Raw genomic sequence first — 20274 nt, 5'->3', positions numbered from 1 at the left:
TTCCAAACAACTGAACAGAGTTTCTAGCAAAAACAACAGTCTTTCAAACATCTTCCATGCACTGTAAACTGCTCTGGAATCTGATCTCTACAAATACAGTTTTCCCCCTTCCCTAACCAACAAAGGTACAAATAGCTGGAGAGATACTTCTCACATTTCCAAAAAAACTGTATGTGAGTTTTAGGTGTCTGAGTCTCAAGGGCAAAACACAGATCAATAACTTTGAAAATTTAGAAATTAATGCTTCACTGAAGTAAAAACTTCCTCAGCATTTTCTGGTGAGTAAAATATGGATTTTTTTTAATTACTATGTATCTGTCCCAAAGTGGTGGATTTTTTTGCATGTTACAGGAATAACTATTGTACACAAAAATGTGAGGTCTGATTATATAAATGTAGAATGATAAATTCACACACATGAATTACACAGAATGTATCAATAAACTTCAGATCTCCAATCCAGATTGAAAGGCAACTAAGGATGGATAGGGAGAACATTTTTTCTAAATTACAGCACAATTCTCTGAATAGATACACATTTTAACAGTGGGCTTGAAGTACTCAAACAATCTATTTGGTCTGATACCTTGTTCTGTGCCTGTGCAATACAGAGACAGCAAATAGAAAACTAATCATCACTTAATAGTACCTGCTGACGTTCATTATGGATATTTGCAAGCATAAACTCTTATTGTGATGACTCACTGCATTTTGCTGCTGAACCTTAGACATTATCGATGTTATTGTGATGTCATCATTCAAAAAGAAAATAATATTTTGATGTTTACCTGAACTTTCCATCAGTCATTAGAGAATGGTCAGCAGCCTCAGACATCATCTCTGTTAATTTACATATTACTACTGAGACTAGATATTCTTACAATTATTTTTATATTTATATATCTAAAATAAATATCAATATTTTTAATTCCGCTGTGCTAATAAAGCAAACAGAGGATTTAAGTTGCACAGTAGTGATGCTGTAGTCTGATTAACTACTGTTGAATTTATCAAGAAGATTCACCAAAGCAATCAGATTGAGATTTCCATTACATACTCAATGGCATTGTCCAATTGTACGTGCGCAGGTTTTGGCAGAGTGTGTTGTTTTACACGACCCTGATACAAGTGGGATCTCCATTCCCTCACATTTCATTTCAGTGAGAACAGTGGTCGCCATTAACAAGACAACTGTTTCCCCCTATATTTAGAATAATAAATAATTGTAGCAATTGTATGTTAAATAGTGACTTTTATATACTGTAAGGTTGATTTATTAAAGAAACTCAAAATCTGGGGCTTGGAAAATTGTGTATTCCCCACTCCTCCTTCACTGCCTGCCTTCCTTACCCTTGCCGTGAGCATTGGAAACTGGAGTTGGTTGAAAAAATTTTGTTGAATCTTTTTTCAACAAAAATAGCTTTTCAATTAACAAAAAAAAATCAATTTTGTAGAAAACTCATATGTTTCAGTTTTTGGATGCTGAAAACTGAAAAAATTCTGGTTTGGTGTTTTTATATTTTTGATGAAAATATGAAAATATCCAAAGGATAATTTTGATGAAAACCATTTTTTTTTGTTTAATCCCAGTTTTTCCCCAGATTTTCCTCCCTCTGCGCTCCTGCTAATCAGGTCTATTAGAAATCAAAGTCTGCTTCTTTGCAAAGTCCCCTTTCCCTGGGAAAAAAATTCACACACCCCTCCTCCACTTTCTACTCGGACTTTGACTTTGCACAATTATGTTTCTTGTTAGCTGCTAACATTTGTGTTAAAGGTAAAGTAATTCTCCTTGGTAATTCCATAAAACAAACTTATATTAAAAGGTATTCCTGTTTCTATTTGTGTAAGACCCTGAAGATTTTCCATGTGATTTCAATATCCTTGATTGGAGTAAAATTGGGAACATAAAAAGAGTGAGTGCCTGAGATGTAGGGGAGACAAATAAACATGACTTTATAGTGTTAGTATGAAATCAGGAGAGAGCACCATTTTGTGCAAACCTATAGTCTAAGTATTCAAGGTACTTATAACCAGCAGTAAGGATTTTATTCCATTCACTTTCATTAGTACTGTATCATCATCTAAGTATCATCTCTCACCACCTAGCGAATTCAAACAGTAACTCACATTACCACAAGTACTTCCTTGGGAAAAAACCTTCTCTCTCAGCAGTAATACTAGAACTCCACATTTAATGCTAGAAAGTCTCTTTGAATTTTGTGGATGGTGCCTTGCCCAAAGTCAGGGAACAGGCCAATAGAGAATGGAGCAGAGCAGCCATTTTGTGGGGGACTGGTCGGACAACCTGAGTGAAAAGAGCTAAAGGATTGTGACCGAGTCTAAAGTATGTGATGGGGAGACTGAAGCCTGTGTGCTCAGGAGGGATGTGGTGTGGGGTAATATGGAACTTGGACAACTTTTGTTTATGTTCCAGGGTTACCTGCTGCTGTTTATGTTACTCTTAAAATAATATTTTCAGTCTGACTACCTGATACCCCATCTTGCTGAACTTACTGAGGTAAATTAATTTAATTTGGACCTGAGGGCTGCACATCCAGGAAGTAGTAACATCACGTCTCTGAACCTTGGGATGAGAAGAGAGACCATAGCTTCTCGTCACGGGGAGCAAAGTTACAGGAGGAGCATTACACATAGTAATTCAAATTGTTTACATCTTAACAGTCACAAATACAGTATAAATTAACTAATGGGAAAAGCAGTCTGGGCTGCGTCCTGCCCTCCAGTTACACCCACAGTTGTCTGGGTGTAGCTAGGAGAAAATGTGGCCCTGGTTCTCCATTTTTATTTCCAAATTTGCAGTTATGAAGAGCCATATATTGGAACTCGGGATACTTGGCAGTCTGGGCTTGGTATCTGCATATTGTTTACTTTTATCTTGATTGGACTTTTTCTTATACAATGTTGGAATAACTTGTTTTGTAACTCTTTCATAAGACTTAGACTTTTGCAACTCCCAGTTACTGCTTCCCTCACAGGCAAAGGCAAACATAGGAGTTTCCACTGTGTAACAACCACATCCCTTCTGAGGTTTACTTTATCCATCTAATTGCACAGCTAGAGCATCAGGCCTAATGCAATCTATCACCATAGGGAAGTAAAGCAGGATCTTCCTGTGCAGGTGTGGGAAAAATTAATCCATGAACAAATCTTAGGGTTTAAGCACTAATAGACTCCATTGCGAGAATAGGGGTGACAGTTTTCAAAATAGAAAACTATGCAGGTATGTGAGTTTCATGCATTATTGGTGCATTAAGGCAACCAAACTCAGAGATAGCCTTCAAATAAATAACAAATGTAGTTTTGGATATGTAAGCAGTTAACTCCAGAAATTTTACAGATTAATAGATTCAGGCAGAATTGATACTAGCTGTGTTACAAAACCAATCTCTATCATCAGTTCAGTGTAGTGTGGTTGTACTCTAGAAGTGCAAGTGAACACAGCAAACAATTTATGACCAGGGAGAGGTGAACTGTAATTTACAAATGGGAAAATAACATCAGGGACAGTGACTTCTGGCACTTCATTTTTGGGGTGACAAGTAATGCAAAGTGTCCGACCTGTCCACTGCCACACCACTGGACATCTTTTGCAGGGCATCCTTTGTAGCTGACCATATACACATCACAGAATCACAATGGAACCATGACTGCTTTTGGTAAGTATCTGAGATGCATGGTACTTGTTAGATGTATAAACAGACAGACCCAAGACCAAAATGTGGATCTGAACTTACCACCTGGGGACTACTCTTGAAATGAGACAAACCAAAATCTCAAAATATCATTGAACTTTTGGAAAGTTGAGAACAAGACCTGAACTCTAAAGCTTACACCAACGGGGAATAAAGCAGTGAAGTCCATATATTCAACCAAATACATCCACTGTATCTTTCTATATCACATTCACTCGCAGCCTGAAAACCTTCTTTACAGCAGTAGCACACCACTTGGAAGGAAAAGATAAGAAACACATTGTATACTGGCCTTTGGTACATGGTCACCGTATTAGAAAAGTCACTGTCTTAACATCTGGGAGTTGGCCTACTTAAATAGCAAACCAAGATTCTTAATGTAGTGAGAAGAGTTTATAAAAAATAGAATATTTTTATCATATCAGGGTAGAAATGCAGAAAGAAGCAAAGTGGGAGAATAAGCATCCTTATGACCATAGATTGCATGCTATTGACAGTAATTAGGAAAGAGCAACAGCATTATACAGCTATTATAAGCCTAGTTTATATAAATTACACACACACAAATACATTAAAAGCATGCTGAGGTTGTTCTTGCTCCAAACTAGAGCATCTCAAAAAAAATAAATTTCAATATTGGGAAAACAACATATAATGCCCTAAACTCGTTCTCAGAAATGGCTAAGCTGTTTTGGCTGAAATTTTCCAAAAAATTCAGCCTGAGGCAGATGCCCAGCTTTGAAAATATCAGCCCATATATTATACTTTGATAAAGGAATAAGTAATGGAAAATAGTCTTCTACTTAGAAGTGTCAGACAAATTTAACTATAGGTCTATATAATTAAAGAAAAAAAATGTAGTATTATAGTCTAAAGTGCCTACAATAGAGTCCTTTATGAAATATGAATCTTGAGTCTCAAATTCTGAGACACTAATCCTGTTCTATTACAATGAGTTTATTTCTGTTATGTCAGATTTTTTTAATGGAGATATTAAAAATTTCAGCTAAAAATCAGACTAATCATAGAAGATTATTATTTGAAAGATGTACTTTTATGGTGAACTTAGTCTCTGATTAGTTGAAACCCACAAACCTTTACTCTAAATCAGTTAGAATACAATTGTTCACTAATGGTAGAGTAAGCAACCGTCATTCTACTGGACTCATATTCAAATATGATGATTTCATCTGCATCCATCATATGGGAGATGAGAAGTAATGTCTTTTAATAGGACATCTTTACAAAATAAATGTGTCTGTTTCTTGATTTGTAAGTAAAGAGAGACCTGATTCTGAGATCATTTACCTCAGTTTAAATCAGCACTAACTCCATTGTCTACACTAATGAGAAGGTTGATGTAAATGAGATCAGAATCAGGCACTCCTTAGCTTTATCTGCGAGTTTATGTTCCATGAATGAGAACTCATGGCAATGTTCAGTTCTATTTCCTCTTAAGTAACAGAGGACCAGGAAAGGCTGGGGCAAATAAGAGAATAGCTGAAAATATTGGTGTTGTCAGCCCCCAGCTGTCCTAGCTATAAGGAAAGGAGGTCTTCTCCAAACCAAATGGACAAAGTCTCATACAAATAATAAAGATGGGCAAGTAAAGAATCCCTTTAAAGTGTGGTTACCCTGGCTTGTAACCCAGTTAGATCTTCATACCTGCATTTATGACACTGTATAATGCTGAAACCTGAGAAGAAATGATGGGAGGGGGATATAGCAACTGGGCCATGGGTGGTTTTGACTAATGGTCAGGGTGGAAGGCTAGCTTAATGGTTGGAACAGAGATAGCCAGGCCTAGGTGCCAAGTCAGGAGCCAAGTTATCAAGTCCAGGGGGAGAGCTGGAGTCTAGAGCCAGGGGTCTGAGCAGTGGTTAGAAGCTGAATCCCAAGTCCAGTGAGAGAGCCAGAGCTGAAAGCCAGAAACCACAAGCCAGGGATTAGAGTTGTGGTCAGAAGACAAAAAACAAATCCAGGGAGCAAGCCAGAGCTGGGAGCCAGGAACCAAAAGTCAGGGATCAGAGACAGAGTATCAGTCAGGGTGGGGGCAGGAGCTAGGATCCAGGAGCAGAACCAGGGAGAAGGAGCAGGAAAGCAGGAGCGCAGATCTAGAGTGAAGGCTAGGAGCAAGAAGGGAGCTGAGAGCTGGAACAGGAAGTATGACCAGCACCACGACTGTGGATGTGGAACACTATTGAGCAGCCAGGGACTGAGGGTTTAAAACTGTGCCTGCTGGAGTCTTCAGTCACTCAGGAGGCTGGGTTCATTACCTGAGGACACTGAGCAAGGTCTGTGGGTCCCTGACAGTTCATCTTATGCCCAAATCTAAGACATCCTGTGAGAAATCCAAAATAGCTGAAATGCCTTCTTTTCTAGTCTTCATGTCTCTCTCTTGACACCAACCACAGATGTGTGTCCAAACTCTTATGTAAGCCAAGACAGAGGAAAGCTTGCTGGAGGCTAGGAGCATTTCCATTACTTGGTATGAGCATCCCATCTTGTTTAGGGCTTGCCACTCAAAAGCTATGCTGTCAACTACAAGTAACTGGATTGTAACAGAACCTGGTACAGGAGATCCTGCTTGCTAGGAAAATGGAGTGGAAACCTGCAGAGTACCTTCCTCCCATGTGAGTGATTCACACAACTTTTTTTGATCAGTTGGTGACAAAAATGGCTGTTGATTCCTCATATTTTGAATCACTTCTCCAAGTAGCAAAAGAGGGCAGGAAAGCACAGAGAACATTTGAGAACAGTGTGTTTCCAGTGAGCTTTGGTCTGCTTCTCTGTTAAAGAAGAGTTACTTATCTGCTCTCAGTTTAGCCACTCCTCTCTCAATTATTTCAATAGTTCAACTTGATGGAGGCTTGGAGAGAAAGGAAGATAGGGAAGAAAAAGTTTCTGCTCACTGCTGCTCCAAAGTAAGCTGGGATTGCAATGATAACACATGGAACATTGAACTGTACCTCTCTTTTCATCACCAAAGGCACCGAATGTAGTCTGAAGGTAGAAGGGATGGACTCAGGCTCTGAAGGAAGAGAGATGCAGTTCAAATATCCCAGACAGAGGGAACAGTCAAATTCTGGAAAGATTAAACAACTCTATTTTTAACGTTGTTCTCCCCGGGGTTCTCTACTCCTGGGCCTCTAGTTCAGCTGCTGACTGGGTTCCTCCATGTCTGGCCCTTTCTGGCATGCTACTTATAGATAGCAGGTGTTAATTCTTAATCTATCTATATTAGGTGCACCAGACACGACTCTATGGTGCCCAGATACCTCCATGATGGGTGTCATATATATGCATGTAATAATAATAAATAATAATAATAATAGAGAAATAGATGGGAAAAGGTTAATCAATATGTGGGGAAGATTTGTGAAATGTTACACTGTTTCTCAATGCTGCTACTGATAATCTTGCTTTCCCACCACTGTGGCAGGAAGCTAGTAGCTGCAAAGATGCAACACTTCTACCTAACGCATCTTTCATTGTTAACATTTAATTTTACCATTAAATAATGCTATGTGGCCTACTTACAAGGAAGTATGCAAATAGATCATGGAAAGCACAAGTACAAGGCCTGAATAATATCTAATTTGACCTTTTTATACAATTAATGGGAAAGTGGTCAGATCCTGCCATCTTTGTAAAGTAAATTACTTTGGATTGTCACCAAAAGTAGAAACAGGATTGCTTCTCCGTAACCTACTTTAGTCTATAAACTGGAGGCCAGAAATTGAAATAGTTTCTGTAAGTAGAATTGGGCTCCTCCCACTTTGAGTCCTTTTGGACTAATCAAGATAATTTTAAACATACTAGGACAATGTTTTAAGTCTGTCAACTAGTCAATGATCACTACCATGAAATGGAACAAATCCAGGACTCTGAAAAAAACCACACAAACTGTGTATCAAAAATGTGTGGATAAAATTGGTAAACTGTTTAATTTCATGCATTGGGCTTCAATGCTACCTTGGCACTAACTGAGTTTTTGCTAATGTATAATCTGTTCATTTCAGTCAATTTTCAATAGTGGGATGAGATTATCTGAGAACATGATCAGAAGGGAAGAGGAAAGGGGCTAGAAAGGAAAACAAGAAGTAGAGAAGAAGACTTGACAGCTTCTTGCACTCTTGCTGGGCTTAATTGGAATCCTTGGCAACAGACATTTTCATTTTTTGCTAACTGGGATACTTGTCTGGAGGAATTAGACTGTGTGCTAGGACTCGCATCTGATCAGCATGAGACAGCCTCTACAATATATTCATTTCTTCAATAAGTGTCAGATTCTATTTCACATGCTACCTTTTAGAATAATATAAAAAATCATTCCATTTCCAACATTGCATTTTTAAAAGAACGGGGCTTGATTCAGCCCTGGGATATACCAGCTTCTGCCAGTGGGCTTCAGAGCTGCTACCCCTACTGGCTGTAAATGTACCCCGAAATGTGCTGTGCAAAGCAAGTCTGTCTTGAGAAAGCTCCACCATCCATAGAGTCCGAAACACAATTTAATACTGCCTTTCCATGACAAAACTACTGGGATAAAGGATGGCCAAGCAGACAACACAGATTTCCTCAAGGGTGACTCTACAAGTCCTCTATGATGGTGGAGTAAATCAAGGCCAGGGACTCAGTATTACAGAGCTGAAGTATCATGCAATGAAGTCCAAGTGGATATTGGAGATGGAATCTCAGTGCTGATGGTCACCCTAATGGCCTCCTCAGGACAGAAAAAGAAGAAAAAGAAAAAAAGGGCCAAGTTCTGAAGGAACTCAGGTCAAAAGGATGAATAATTCAGTTGCAAGCAATTTTTTCTGATCTTGTCTGTTTCTCACAAAACATGCAAGGGTATTTAAATGATAAAATCCTCTGATCAATCAGTTTCTTCCTATTTTGTCTTCACAAACAAGATTTCCAAATGTAGTAGTGACCCTTCCAGGCTTTGGCAAAACAGCAATTTGCTTTATCCTGCACTTGCAAGATTTATTATTCCAGGTCACCAAACTGTTTTGAATGAATGTTTAAATTTGGCTGCAATTTAAGAACACAATAAACTACCTTTAAGGTAATTTACCAGTAGGAAGACTAAAATAATTTCCTAACTTATTCATCAGAGAAAATGTAATACAGTAAATGATAACAGTCCTGCTCAGAGTCTCACATACCTTTCTCTGCTCCTGTCATGAAAATTAATTTGGAAGACATAATGTTTTCCCATTATCACTGACTTATCTTTATATTTACTACTCATTGCTTCAATCACAGTTTTCTAGGAGTTCTGCTCATAAAGTGCTGGAATCGTGTCAAATTCATCCCTGGTCTGACTCCATTTAAGTTAGTGCCCACTAAGTGCAAAGCGAGCTAGCTGCATATGGTTTTGGATACTGTGTTCAGTCAGTACATTTGATTAGTTAGGGGGCATTTTCTTGCCCATGAATTCAATAGTGAAGCCCCTATTAGAGTCAGAATCTGCCACCCTCACTCAAGTTGAGTAGTTCTTATTTTGCAAGTAGCCCCAATGATTTCAGTTTAGGTTACCTTGGTTACCAGACTGTCAACCCCTTACTCCCAAAAGTGAGTAGTTACTTGTATAAGTTGATCAATTGATTTATATAGGACTTTTGATTCACCAATGGGAATAGGGGGTTGAAAAGTTGGCCTTTGGGGAATAATGTGCAACTCACTATAAATAAGAGTGACAGAATGTGGCCCTTACCTGTGTTATGTGTAACTAGACTCTCCGGTATATAAAATGAAAAACAAAAGGAGATTTTTTTTGGTCAAAAATATTTTAAAGAACTAATGAAGCAAAAGTACTATACACAGATTTGAGATGATCAGAGTATTAAGGAGTTGAGAGAAAAACCAAGGTGAAAATGTAACCTACTGAACCTTGCTATAAAAAAAGTTGCTACCAAACTTTTGCATTTGTGCACCAGATTTTTTTAGGGATCTATTTGGGAAGATTTCTTGTATCTCAGAAGAGGGAGTAAAAATCCTTATCCACGGACTTTCAACTTGTCTGATTACACAACTCCCATTAAAATCAAATCAGTGAAAACCTTATGTTACTCTTTGAAAATGTACTCTTTTATCCTGCAACTCCACAGGGCTCAGATACGCTGTTAGAAATGAACCCATGCAGACATAAGGATTTGACCATTTTCTATGCAGCCAGAAATGAGCGTCAGTGTGATGACATAGGCTGTTTCTAAGCTCGTAAGCGCCAATAAGTAGTTTAATCAAACTGCATACTTTCTTGGGAAGCAGCTCAAGTAAATGGGGCCACCGATACTGATTTGTGAAAATTTCATTTTTAAGTTTAAGTTCTACAAAACCTAAAAACACAGGTGACATCTGCCACACCCCCATCCTTCAGATTTCCCTCTTCACTTCTTACTATGCAGACTTTTTTTGTACACTTAATTCCACTAAAAATGATCTTGGGATTTCAGAAAGGCCACAGGTCATCTAGACTTTGGGCTGTAGAGCCAACTAAGCTGCACATTTCTACATTTCTTCTTTTCTTCTCTCCTCCTTTCCTCCTGATAGCTGAAAAATCAACATTTGTGACAGTTTATGACACTTGATAATAAGCGGCAGTGCCCAGGTGACAAGTTCTGCAATACATTAATCCATTAGCAGCTGCAGGACTCTGGCTGTTGGGTACAGCTGGCCCTATGCCTGACTAATCCGATGGGTTGGCTAGTTCATAGCTGTGGAACTATCTATGGGACTTTCTCTGTTTAGGCTGCCATGAGCTGGGTTGGATATCTTGTCCTCCTAAATGTCACTACATCTTTGATCATTTACTGGATGGAATAAATTCCCTATGACAAGTTCAGGAATCAGGTCCACTGGAAATTCCTAATGAGATCCTGTGCATATTGGCTTTGCCATAGTAAATGGAGGTAACTGCTAATGGCTATTTATACCTTCCTTGCACATTTCTCTGTTGCTCTAAGGGGACTGATCCAAACTCATTGAAGAGGCCCCAAAAGCTTTGTTCAGATCCTAAATTAACCTTTAAACTACATTATGTTAATTCAATGTAATTAAGACTAGCATCTGAAAACTCATTGCAGCAAATGACATAACTCTTTGATTTGTAGTTTCTCTTCCACTGTGATGCCCAAATTTTGTTTCCAATACTGTTTAAGTTGTTTTTGCTATAGGAAGAAACAATTATTCAAAAATAAGCAGAGATAAAATTGTTGGGTTTTTCCTTCAATTTGAAAATGGTTTCTCTAGCTCGGTTGTAAACGTATTACATAGTAACAGAGAACCCATGTTCTCCATGTTTTAAAATAAATCAATATTTGGGTGTTGAGTGGGAAAGCAGTACAAAACATTGGGCATGGGATATTTCAGAGTTTTCTTCCTACACTTTAGCCTCAAAAAGTCAGTTTTTCTTACATTTAATCCTATTCTACTGCAACCATACACAGATCATTTTAGATACGTCTTAAAGCAATAGTGATGTTCTGATTAGTAGCACTCAGATTCAGCCTGGAAATAATCTATCTGCATGTTGTGATTGCTGCACTGCAGCTGAACACTTCACAGTCTCAAATTAGATGGATGGCAAGGTAGAGAATAAGTATCAGGGGGTAGCCGTGTTAGTCAGTATCACAAAAACAACAAAGAGTCCGGTGGCACCTTAAAGTCTAACAGATATATTTGAGCATAAGCTTTCATGGGTAAAATCCTCACTTCTTCAGATGCATGCTGGTGCCACCGAACTCCTTGTTGTTAAGGTAGATAATGCAGTCTTCAAACACAGCTATAATGTCAATGTCTTTCATTTGCATAAATGGTGAGGATTTTGATTAGCAGCACACACACTATTTCTAGTTGAATTGCCCATCGGTGTCATTTCAATGAGATAATTCTGATTCTACACAGAGATTTATCTTAATAACAATGAGCATTAAAACAAAACCCAGTAAATTGAAAGAAATTTTCACAGAAATTTTCCGCAACTGAGAGTCCCAACAACAAGTCTCATTATGCTTGACAGCAATACATAAGGTTCTCTATGAAGTGATCCCACATCAGATGTGAAATTGACCTCATTATCTAAGATAATACTTTAGGAATATAACAAATAATATGCTTCTCTTGCTGAAGGTTCATAACCCCTATTAATGCTAACATAAATCATCTATACAAATCACAAGGATACTATGGGCTTGATCTGCTCTCATACTAATATAAGTCTGGGGCTAATGCTACTGAATCAGGAATAACTCCTATGAAGTCAATTAAGTTACACTGGAGCAGTAGTTAAAATAGCTTGAAACAAAATGGGGAACTCCACTCTGTCTTCTCATAGACAAGGTACTGGCTGATCAGACTTCAGTCCTTATGCGAGACTGGATACTGCTAAGTAGAAATTCAGACTACAACACTGCTGTTGGGATTTGTATATGCAAAGCAATGGAAGGAGAAGACTAATTTCCTGTAGATGAATTGGGAGACTCCATCCACAATGTGAATTTTTTTCTTCGTTGTCCATCTCTAATCCATGACTTTGTTATAGGACAGAGAACTGGGCTAGTCATGGTCTCACTTAAATTTCTGTCACTCAAACTGCCTTTAACTTGCATAATTATTCAGCCATTAATTATGAAAAAAGACAGCAGCTCACAGAAGGGTGGGATGGTTTAAAAATAGCCTACAGGTATTTATGCAATGACTATATGGTTTAAGTTGGTTTAATTAAAAAAGGGAGGGAAGGGAGAGAATGACTTAATTGAATAGTTTTCAAACCAAGTGGGTACTACAGAAAATACTCTAACACATAGAGAAAGGGATGTTTGTATAAGTTTTTGAACCATTCTAAAGAATTCCATAGCAAGGATATAAATCTGTATTACATTCTAGGGGATGATTCAAAAAGCTCTATAGAAAGGGTGTTTCCTTAAGTACTGTGGAATGGTGTGTGTGAGACAGAGTGTGTGAGACAGAGAGAACTATTTGGGAAGGATCATCTGTTCAAGATAAAGAGAACTTTAACAATCCCTTTATTCAGTTGGAAGAAGGGTAAATTTCCTAGTTAGTTCTTCAGTGTATGGTTACTTCCTTTAAAAAATCCTAGAGCAAATGAGGTTGGTTTCATGGACTCCAAACTCATTTTTAATAGTACTGGGATGGTTTCAAAAGCAATTGTGTGGCTAAATCTAATCAGATATTTTATGCTAGTGTATGGCTTAAGGTAACAGTGATGGTAAATTTCAGAGTAGCAGCCGTGTTAGTCTGTATTCGCAAAAAGAAAAGGAGTACTTTTGGCACCTTAGAGACTAACAAATTTATTAGAGCATAAGCTTTCGTGAGCTAAGTGAGCTGTAGCTCACGAAAGCTTATGCTCTAATAAATTTGTTAGTCTCTAAGGTGCCACAAGTACTCCTTTTCTTTTAGTGATGGTAAAAATACCTTTAAGAAAGACAGCATGCTCCAAATATAAGTAGAGCACTTCAGGTAAAGAGCATCTAAGAATGCCCCCAAAATGCTGTTTCTTTCATGTGGGTAAGGCTGACCTTCCTTTGGTTTCTGATCTCAAATGTAAAATAACTGCATTTCAAACTCTAAAAACAATGAACACAACAACATTTACCAACTCTTTTCACCTACTGTTAAAGTAGTCATTTAATGTGTACATATTACATCTCTTTAACGAGCACCAGCTGCTCAGTCACAAGAAAAGGGGTAGAACAAAAATCAAGTGTTCAGTATTTAAAGAGAAAATTGCAGAACATTGTGTCATTTCAAAAGGAAAACCTCTTTGGCTCCAATCATAGAATTTCAGGGTTGAAAGGGACCTCAGGAGGTCATCTAGTCCAACCCCCTGCACAAAGCAGGACCAATCCCCAATTTTTGCCCCAGATCCCTAAATGGCCCCCTCAAGGATTCAACTCACAGCCCTGGGTTTAGCAAACCACTGAGCTATCCCTCCCCCCCGCAGAGTCCACCTGCATAGATCACTTAGCAGGATTGGGGCCATTGGAAGATCAGTAGAGGAATCTGCTTTTGTTTTTCCTTTTGAATTTATTCTATGTAATCAAAGTGGGATATACATAAAATAAATAGACATCTGCACATCTAGCAAAATCCTTCATACAGTAGTGTATTTGTAGTTATAGTTACTTTGGCAATCAACATTCATATCACAGTGTGTATATACATAATACAATTCCTTATTTACTTGTCACCAAGATTAGTCATTTGTACATAAGAATATTAATTATTAAGCATTTTTATATTGTTAATCACTATAGTATTTAGGTATCACAGATAATATCTTTGAAACACTTAAAAAGATTAGTTTCATAGTAGCAGCCGTGTTAGTCTGTATTCGCAAAAAAAAAAGGAGTACTTGTGGCACCTTAGAGATAAATTTGTTAGTCTCTAAGGTGCCACAAGTACTCCTTTTTTTAAAAAAGATTAGAACACAAAGCAAACACTGACTTGAAGTAAGTGTTTGCCATTGTACTTCATTCATTCTAAACACCAGGATCTTTCTGCCTTTACCTATGACTGGATTACCATTGAAGAGTAATTTTAGAAACACATCAATAATCGGAATTTCTAGTCTTCACCTCACTGTTTGATTTATGGATTCGATCTCTTCTGGTAAATAGCTGTATAAATTTATCTCATGATCCATTAAACTAAACAGCTAGTTGAAGATCAGTCACCTCTTACTTGTATGTGTTTGGACTAATCCAAGAAAAAAAATCTGCTAATGACTACCAAAGGCCCATTCTTTTGTTTAGTTCAGACAGACTTACTCTGGGTAATATGTCCAGATGTTAGAGTCCACTGAAGTGTTTTAACTTTCAGGGATTTGAATCATTTGTATAATACACAGGTTATCAGAGTAAGAATTTGCTGTAGATTATTTTCAAGGGCAGGATGTAATTTAAAATAAAGAGTTAAGATAACGTGTTCATTGGAAATCAGAGATGTCATGAAGTTCCCCAAAATGAATTCTGTCCTGATCTTTATTAGGCATAGTCTCCCTCTCCTGCAGGGAGAGATTGTAACAGCCAGATGGCAAATATATGGCCCGATTGATTTAAAATTGTATTTTTATTACTAATATACTGCACGTGCGCACACACTCACACATGGGATGATTTGTGATTGCACTTATAAGTAGAACTACATAGATTCATAGTAGTGAAATACTTTTAGTGGTTTATAATCTACAAAGAGTTGAAACGTATTTATATAGCATCAAAGATATTTTTCTATATTTTGTTAATAATCAGCATTTTGACTGTCAACTTGCTTTTTCACTGTAATACATCTCTTCCATAGCAATAAATATAACAGCAAGCTGGAGGAAGGGCATCAGTCTTTATTTGTTATTGGATGACTTTTATTCAATAAACTTTTGGTTGCACCACTTATGTGTTATGACATCATCCCCTAACTTGTGAAAATAAATGCCATTTCTAAAACTAAAGTTATTGTATATTTTGTGTGTGTGTGTGCGCGCGCGCGCGCGCGCGCATGCACATATACATGTGCATGTCCTTGCATTTGTGTAAATAGAATGAAATATGCCAACCAGGGCATACTTTTTACATTTTCTCTTTCTTTGTGCTGGCTGCTGAATTCATTCTATTCATGGATGTCAACACATCAGATCCACAAGGCTACACATGGCTATCAATGAAAAGGGAATCAAATGAAAAGTTAAAATTGCTCTGACATGGAAAGTATCAAAGACAACAGAGGTTTGATATATCAAAAGAAAAGCAGCATTAAGGACAGTGAACTCAGAGGCAAAGTAAAAGAAAGGGAGATCTGGTTTAATGGATTATTTAGACCTTTTGGTGTAAGAGGTAAATTCTATCTATGTGGCTTTCATAGTAGTGGGGAGAGGGTTTCTAACAGTTCTCTATGGCTTTTTAGGGGAGACATTTTGGGTCAGAAGAGTGGTTTTGTGAAGCAAGTTAAAGAGATTAGCATACAGTGTATGGTACTGTATGAAAGGCACAATGCTGGGCTAAACTGGGTTTGGAAGTCATGAACAGCGAGTCCCCATTGATCCACAAACAACAGAACTGAAGAGAAGCCACTTACCAGCTGAACCAGTGGAAAGTGTGTAGAATCATTCTCAGCTGGAACCATACAGTCTTACAGACAGTATAAGTATCAGCACATTCAAATAGAAAAAATTATTTGATCATTACCTTAATGAGAACCTGAATGTCCCCTGTGACTTTTGAGGACGTGTAGTACCAAAAACTCATCATACAAGCTGTGCCTGACTCTTTCCACCTGAAGCTCTTCACATGGGCTTTTTCACCTCTTAGGCCTACTGGTGTAGCTTCAAGATATAGGAACGCTCCTAGAATCAAGAGTTACATGTTATGAAGAACTGTTTTAGTCTTTAAAAACTCAGCAGAACTAATGCAGAAAATGTAAAGTATACCCCCTAATGCACACCCTGTATCAGCCAAATCCATTGCATGCAAATAAGACTGGGAGATGGGAAGAGGAAAAAGCAAAGCCCATGTTACACTAGGAAGTGGGTGGGAACAAGTTAACTTTTCACTGGGGATACACAGGAATTCTGTTGGGAGCAGTTTCTAAGATGAGATGGTGAACTGACACATTTTTCAGCCATCCTGGCCACATCCTCTTTTCCAAGAGCACTATGTGTTTTTCAGGCCATGTTAAATAGCAGAATTACAGATGTTTTCCAATGCAGCAATCTTGCCTCCCACCCCCTCCCGTCTCATTTCTACCAGAATAAGCAGGCATAAACCCTTCTGCTAGCTCTCATACTGGCTGAGAATCTGGCCCCATATCTCTTTACTGAGCTTTATCGGTGGGCTTCCAATAGCTTTATTATTTCATTTTAAAGTAGAATTGCTACTGGTAAGGTCATAACTCCTGAAGGAACCATTTCTAACAGGTGGCAATTCTGTAAACAAGTCACATCATGCAACACTGATAAATCTGCGGGTGAGTCTTTTATGAAAGATGGTCTCCAAAACACCAGGTCACACCAGCTCAAAGCTAGCTCTGGTAGGCAAAGGGACCAACCAACCCTCAAGTCCTTTGCATCTGTGTGGATCTATAGGTGTCCATAGTGAATCAGACTAGTTCAGACCATCTGTACTCTTCAGTACAAAAGGATTATCCTGCATTTCAGATTAAGTCCCCAAAAGATCCCAAATAAATATTGATACTTAAATAACATTTTCAGGAGATGAGGTAGCATTTCAGTTCTGCATTTCTTTCGCATGATGAAAACCAATCAGATAGATATTTCAATCACAAAGCATAATAAACACAGCAAGATTTCATATTCAATCTTTTTTTTGCTATGATGCTAACAATATAGTTGGAATTCAAATAAACAATCATAGTATAAACAGTACATTGTTGATCAATTTATAACTGCATAAATATTGCATTTTATATTTAAACTAGGGATACAAATCCATTTGAGTGAGGTGGTTTCATCATTTAGAACTGACTTCAACTTTTCTCGGGATCTCTTGCATTATAGATGTTTGCCATAATATTATGGTGGGAAAAATATTTATTTCTATATGAGATCAGGCAGATATTAAAAATTTAACACCAGTAACGTATTTTCCCAGGGATGGTGTCCCTAACCTTTGTTTGCCAGAAGCTGGGAATGAGTGACAGGGTATGGATCACTTGATGATTACCTGTTCTGTTCATTCCCTCTGGGGCACCTGGCATTGGCCACTGTTAGAAGACAGGATACTAGGCTAGATGGACCTTTGTTCTGACCCTGTATGGCTGTTCTTATGACTTTTAAAAAGCCAAAAGAAAGAGAAGAACAAATTCTCTGGCCCACTCCATCTCTTCTGCACTGCTTCCTACTCATGTCATCAGTGGAGGGTAGGCTGCTTAGATCATGTCTAATTTTGGCACTAGGTGTACAATAGTTTCAGGTAATTATTCTATACCATTCATACAAGCTTCCACAAGCTCCAACCTCCTTTTCTACCTACAATCATCTGGTAAACTCAGGCCTTCTTGTATTCAATTCATATTCCTCCTATAGTCGTTCACATAATCCAACCTAGTGATTCCTTCTGGCAACTGCTGAATTCAAGTATCATCACCTCTGTGCACTGTAGAAGGTGGAAGATTTGAATTCAGGATCATTTTGGGGTTTACCTCAGGGAAGCTCTGTAATGGCAACTTCAAAGGTAGGAGTGAAGCTAAAGCCTGTTCAGTGAATATTGGGAAAGAATAGGTCCTTGGGTGCTCTTGAGCAAAAGCAGGGAGACATGAGAGCTTATGGAAGGTTTTCTGGAAGATGTGGTGAGAACTGCAGCCACCCTGGCTACAGTCAAGGGAGGAATTTTGGGGCAGTTCTTGTTTCCCCAAACAGCTTTGTTCCTCCCTGCTTAAAACACACTCTTTAGAGATGATTTAGCAGCTTAGAGAGAGATTTCTCTAAGGCATGAGGGCATATATGGGCTCTGCTCCAACTAAATTTCTATGAGAGCTGAGAGCCTAACTGCATTTTTTAAAATCTCTTCAATATATTAGACAATTCCACCCCTTCTCAACAGTATATTCTAATATTACCAAGCAACCACTGTTAGTACAGAATGAAAAGCTTACAGCAAAGCTGAATGTTCCAGCATTATGTGCATGAACAAGAGCTTCCTGGATACGAGATCTGACTCTGGTGGAGTGGATCCTAATGAATCTCTGAGCCTAGTTAACTCATCCTTAAAATCTGTGGCCAGATCAAATGTCACTCTCTTGCCAAGTAAAATAATGACTTGCTCATCACATGCAGTATTATTTAGAAAAAGGGCAACTGAGAATCAAAGTTTTCTGACCTACAGGCATTGTAGAACAGTAATTACTATTATGTTTTGATAACCAATTACATGTTTCATTTATTAATAATGACACCCTAATTAGATATTTAAAACCCTCCTGTTGTCTCATGGGGAACACATGAGAAGCTTAATGAATAGGATTATATCCTCGTTTGTGAATTGTTAACATACCAATTCCATTTCCAAGTGTGTGGTCCCTGGGAGGTCTGAGACTTTGAGGTGAGCCGACTCCCAGAACCCAGTCAAAATTGTCAGCTAGGGAATTTTGCCAGCCACATCTGCCTTTCTCAAATGTGCAGGAAGTACCACATGCATTCTCATCGGTATTATCCCCGCAGTCATCTACAAAATCGCAGCTTTGTTCTGGTCTGTAACACTTGCCATTCTGACATTCCCAATAGCCATCTGAGCAGGAGCCTGAAAAGAAAAGAATAGGGGTATCCTAGTGAATCACACTGTAGTGTCTTCTAGCAAGGTTACTGGAAGATTACATCTGAGACAGTTTGATATTTAGGAGGAGGAGGGTGGTCCACAGCATTTTTTTAAAAAAAAGTCTTTGGTCCCGCTGAAGTGCCAATCCATTATCAGTTTATTTCTTTTGTGTTTTGTGAAGAGATGGCCTAAATAAATGACTGTTTTCCCTTTTAAAGCCTTTGAGGGCAAGTTCCAGCCATGCATTCCTTCACGAACAAAGCTTTCTAGTCTGCCTTAATTGCTGACATTTTCCTTTCATGTGGTGTAGGATTAAGCCATTTCATTTTAATTGCAAAGTTGAGTTTAGTTTAGCAGTCCCAATTTAAAAAGAAAGGAAAAAAAAACCTTTAACTTTACAGTTTTCCCTTTTAGTGGACTTTGTGCAAGCTAGTTTAATGGGGTGATGCTGTCCTTTTTGTTTCCTGGAATAAATGAAAGATAGCTTTGCTATTGTAAAGCCTGAGCATTATAGGACTCATTTCACAGGATCCATTTCCAAGCTTCATATTTTCATTTCAGATCAGTTCCTGAAATGCTTTGGCTAAAAGATGGTTCCTTTAGCACATCCCTGGTCCAGAAACAGAGACAGACATGAAACTAAAACAAACCAACAAACCCCCATTGTTTTCCCAAACTAAGACCCTGATCCTGCCAAAAATGTATTCACTTCACACACATGGAGGCATCTCACTAAATTAAATGATAGTGTTCATGTATGTAAAGAGTTACTCACCTGTTGGCAGGATTAGGACCAATTGTTAAGAAAAAGCAAAGAAGAACAAAGCTAAACATTTTGGTTTTCCACTATCACTAGTCAAGTTACCATGAGAGAGATGTGAAAAGGCCAGACTGTTCTAAGGAGCACTGAACAAATGATTTATTAACAAAAGAAAAATAAACTAAAGAGGTGGGGTACACATTTTAGTGGAATGTTGACTACCAAAATTCAGAAATTTCATTCCAAGGCTATACTAAAGTTGGTTCTCAGAGAGTCCTATCTCTCCAAAGCTCTTACAAGAAGTAGAGCTCAGTAGAGTATTTTTTAAATAAAGAGTAAAATGATTTCCTCTTCTTCAGTCTTTGATGAACACTTATAACTGCATCTGTGACTCTTTAAATTAGTTATAGCTGGAGTAGATGGTGCCTAATGGTAACTACTAATCAGGGTGGGGTTGATTGCTTCACAGCCACTGCTGTTTCCTAATCAGGTAAGATAGCATTTACAT

The 20274-nt window shown here is 38.1% G+C and overlaps 1 protein-coding gene across 1 annotated transcript in view; it reads right to left on the bottom strand.

Moving 5' to 3' along the window:
• MALRD1 (MAM and LDL receptor class A domain containing 1) overlaps window positions 1–20274 on the bottom strand; it is a 481748-nt gene that overhangs the window by 161262 nt on the left and 300212 nt on the right. The window contains 2 exon segments of the mRNA XM_043509412.1: window positions 15923–16080; window positions 18746–18991. Coding sequence (XP_043365347.1) covers window positions 15923–16080; window positions 18746–18991 — 404 coding nt within the window.

Source organism: Dermochelys coriacea, chromosome 2 (genome assembly GCF_009764565.3).
Source record: "Dermochelys coriacea isolate rDerCor1 chromosome 2, rDerCor1.pri.v4, whole genome shotgun sequence".
Taxonomy (NCBI): domain Eukaryota; kingdom Metazoa; phylum Chordata; order Testudines; family Dermochelyidae; genus Dermochelys; species Dermochelys coriacea.
The sequence above is the reverse complement of the archived record's forward strand: the minus strand, read 5'-3'. Positions and strand labels throughout refer to the sequence as shown.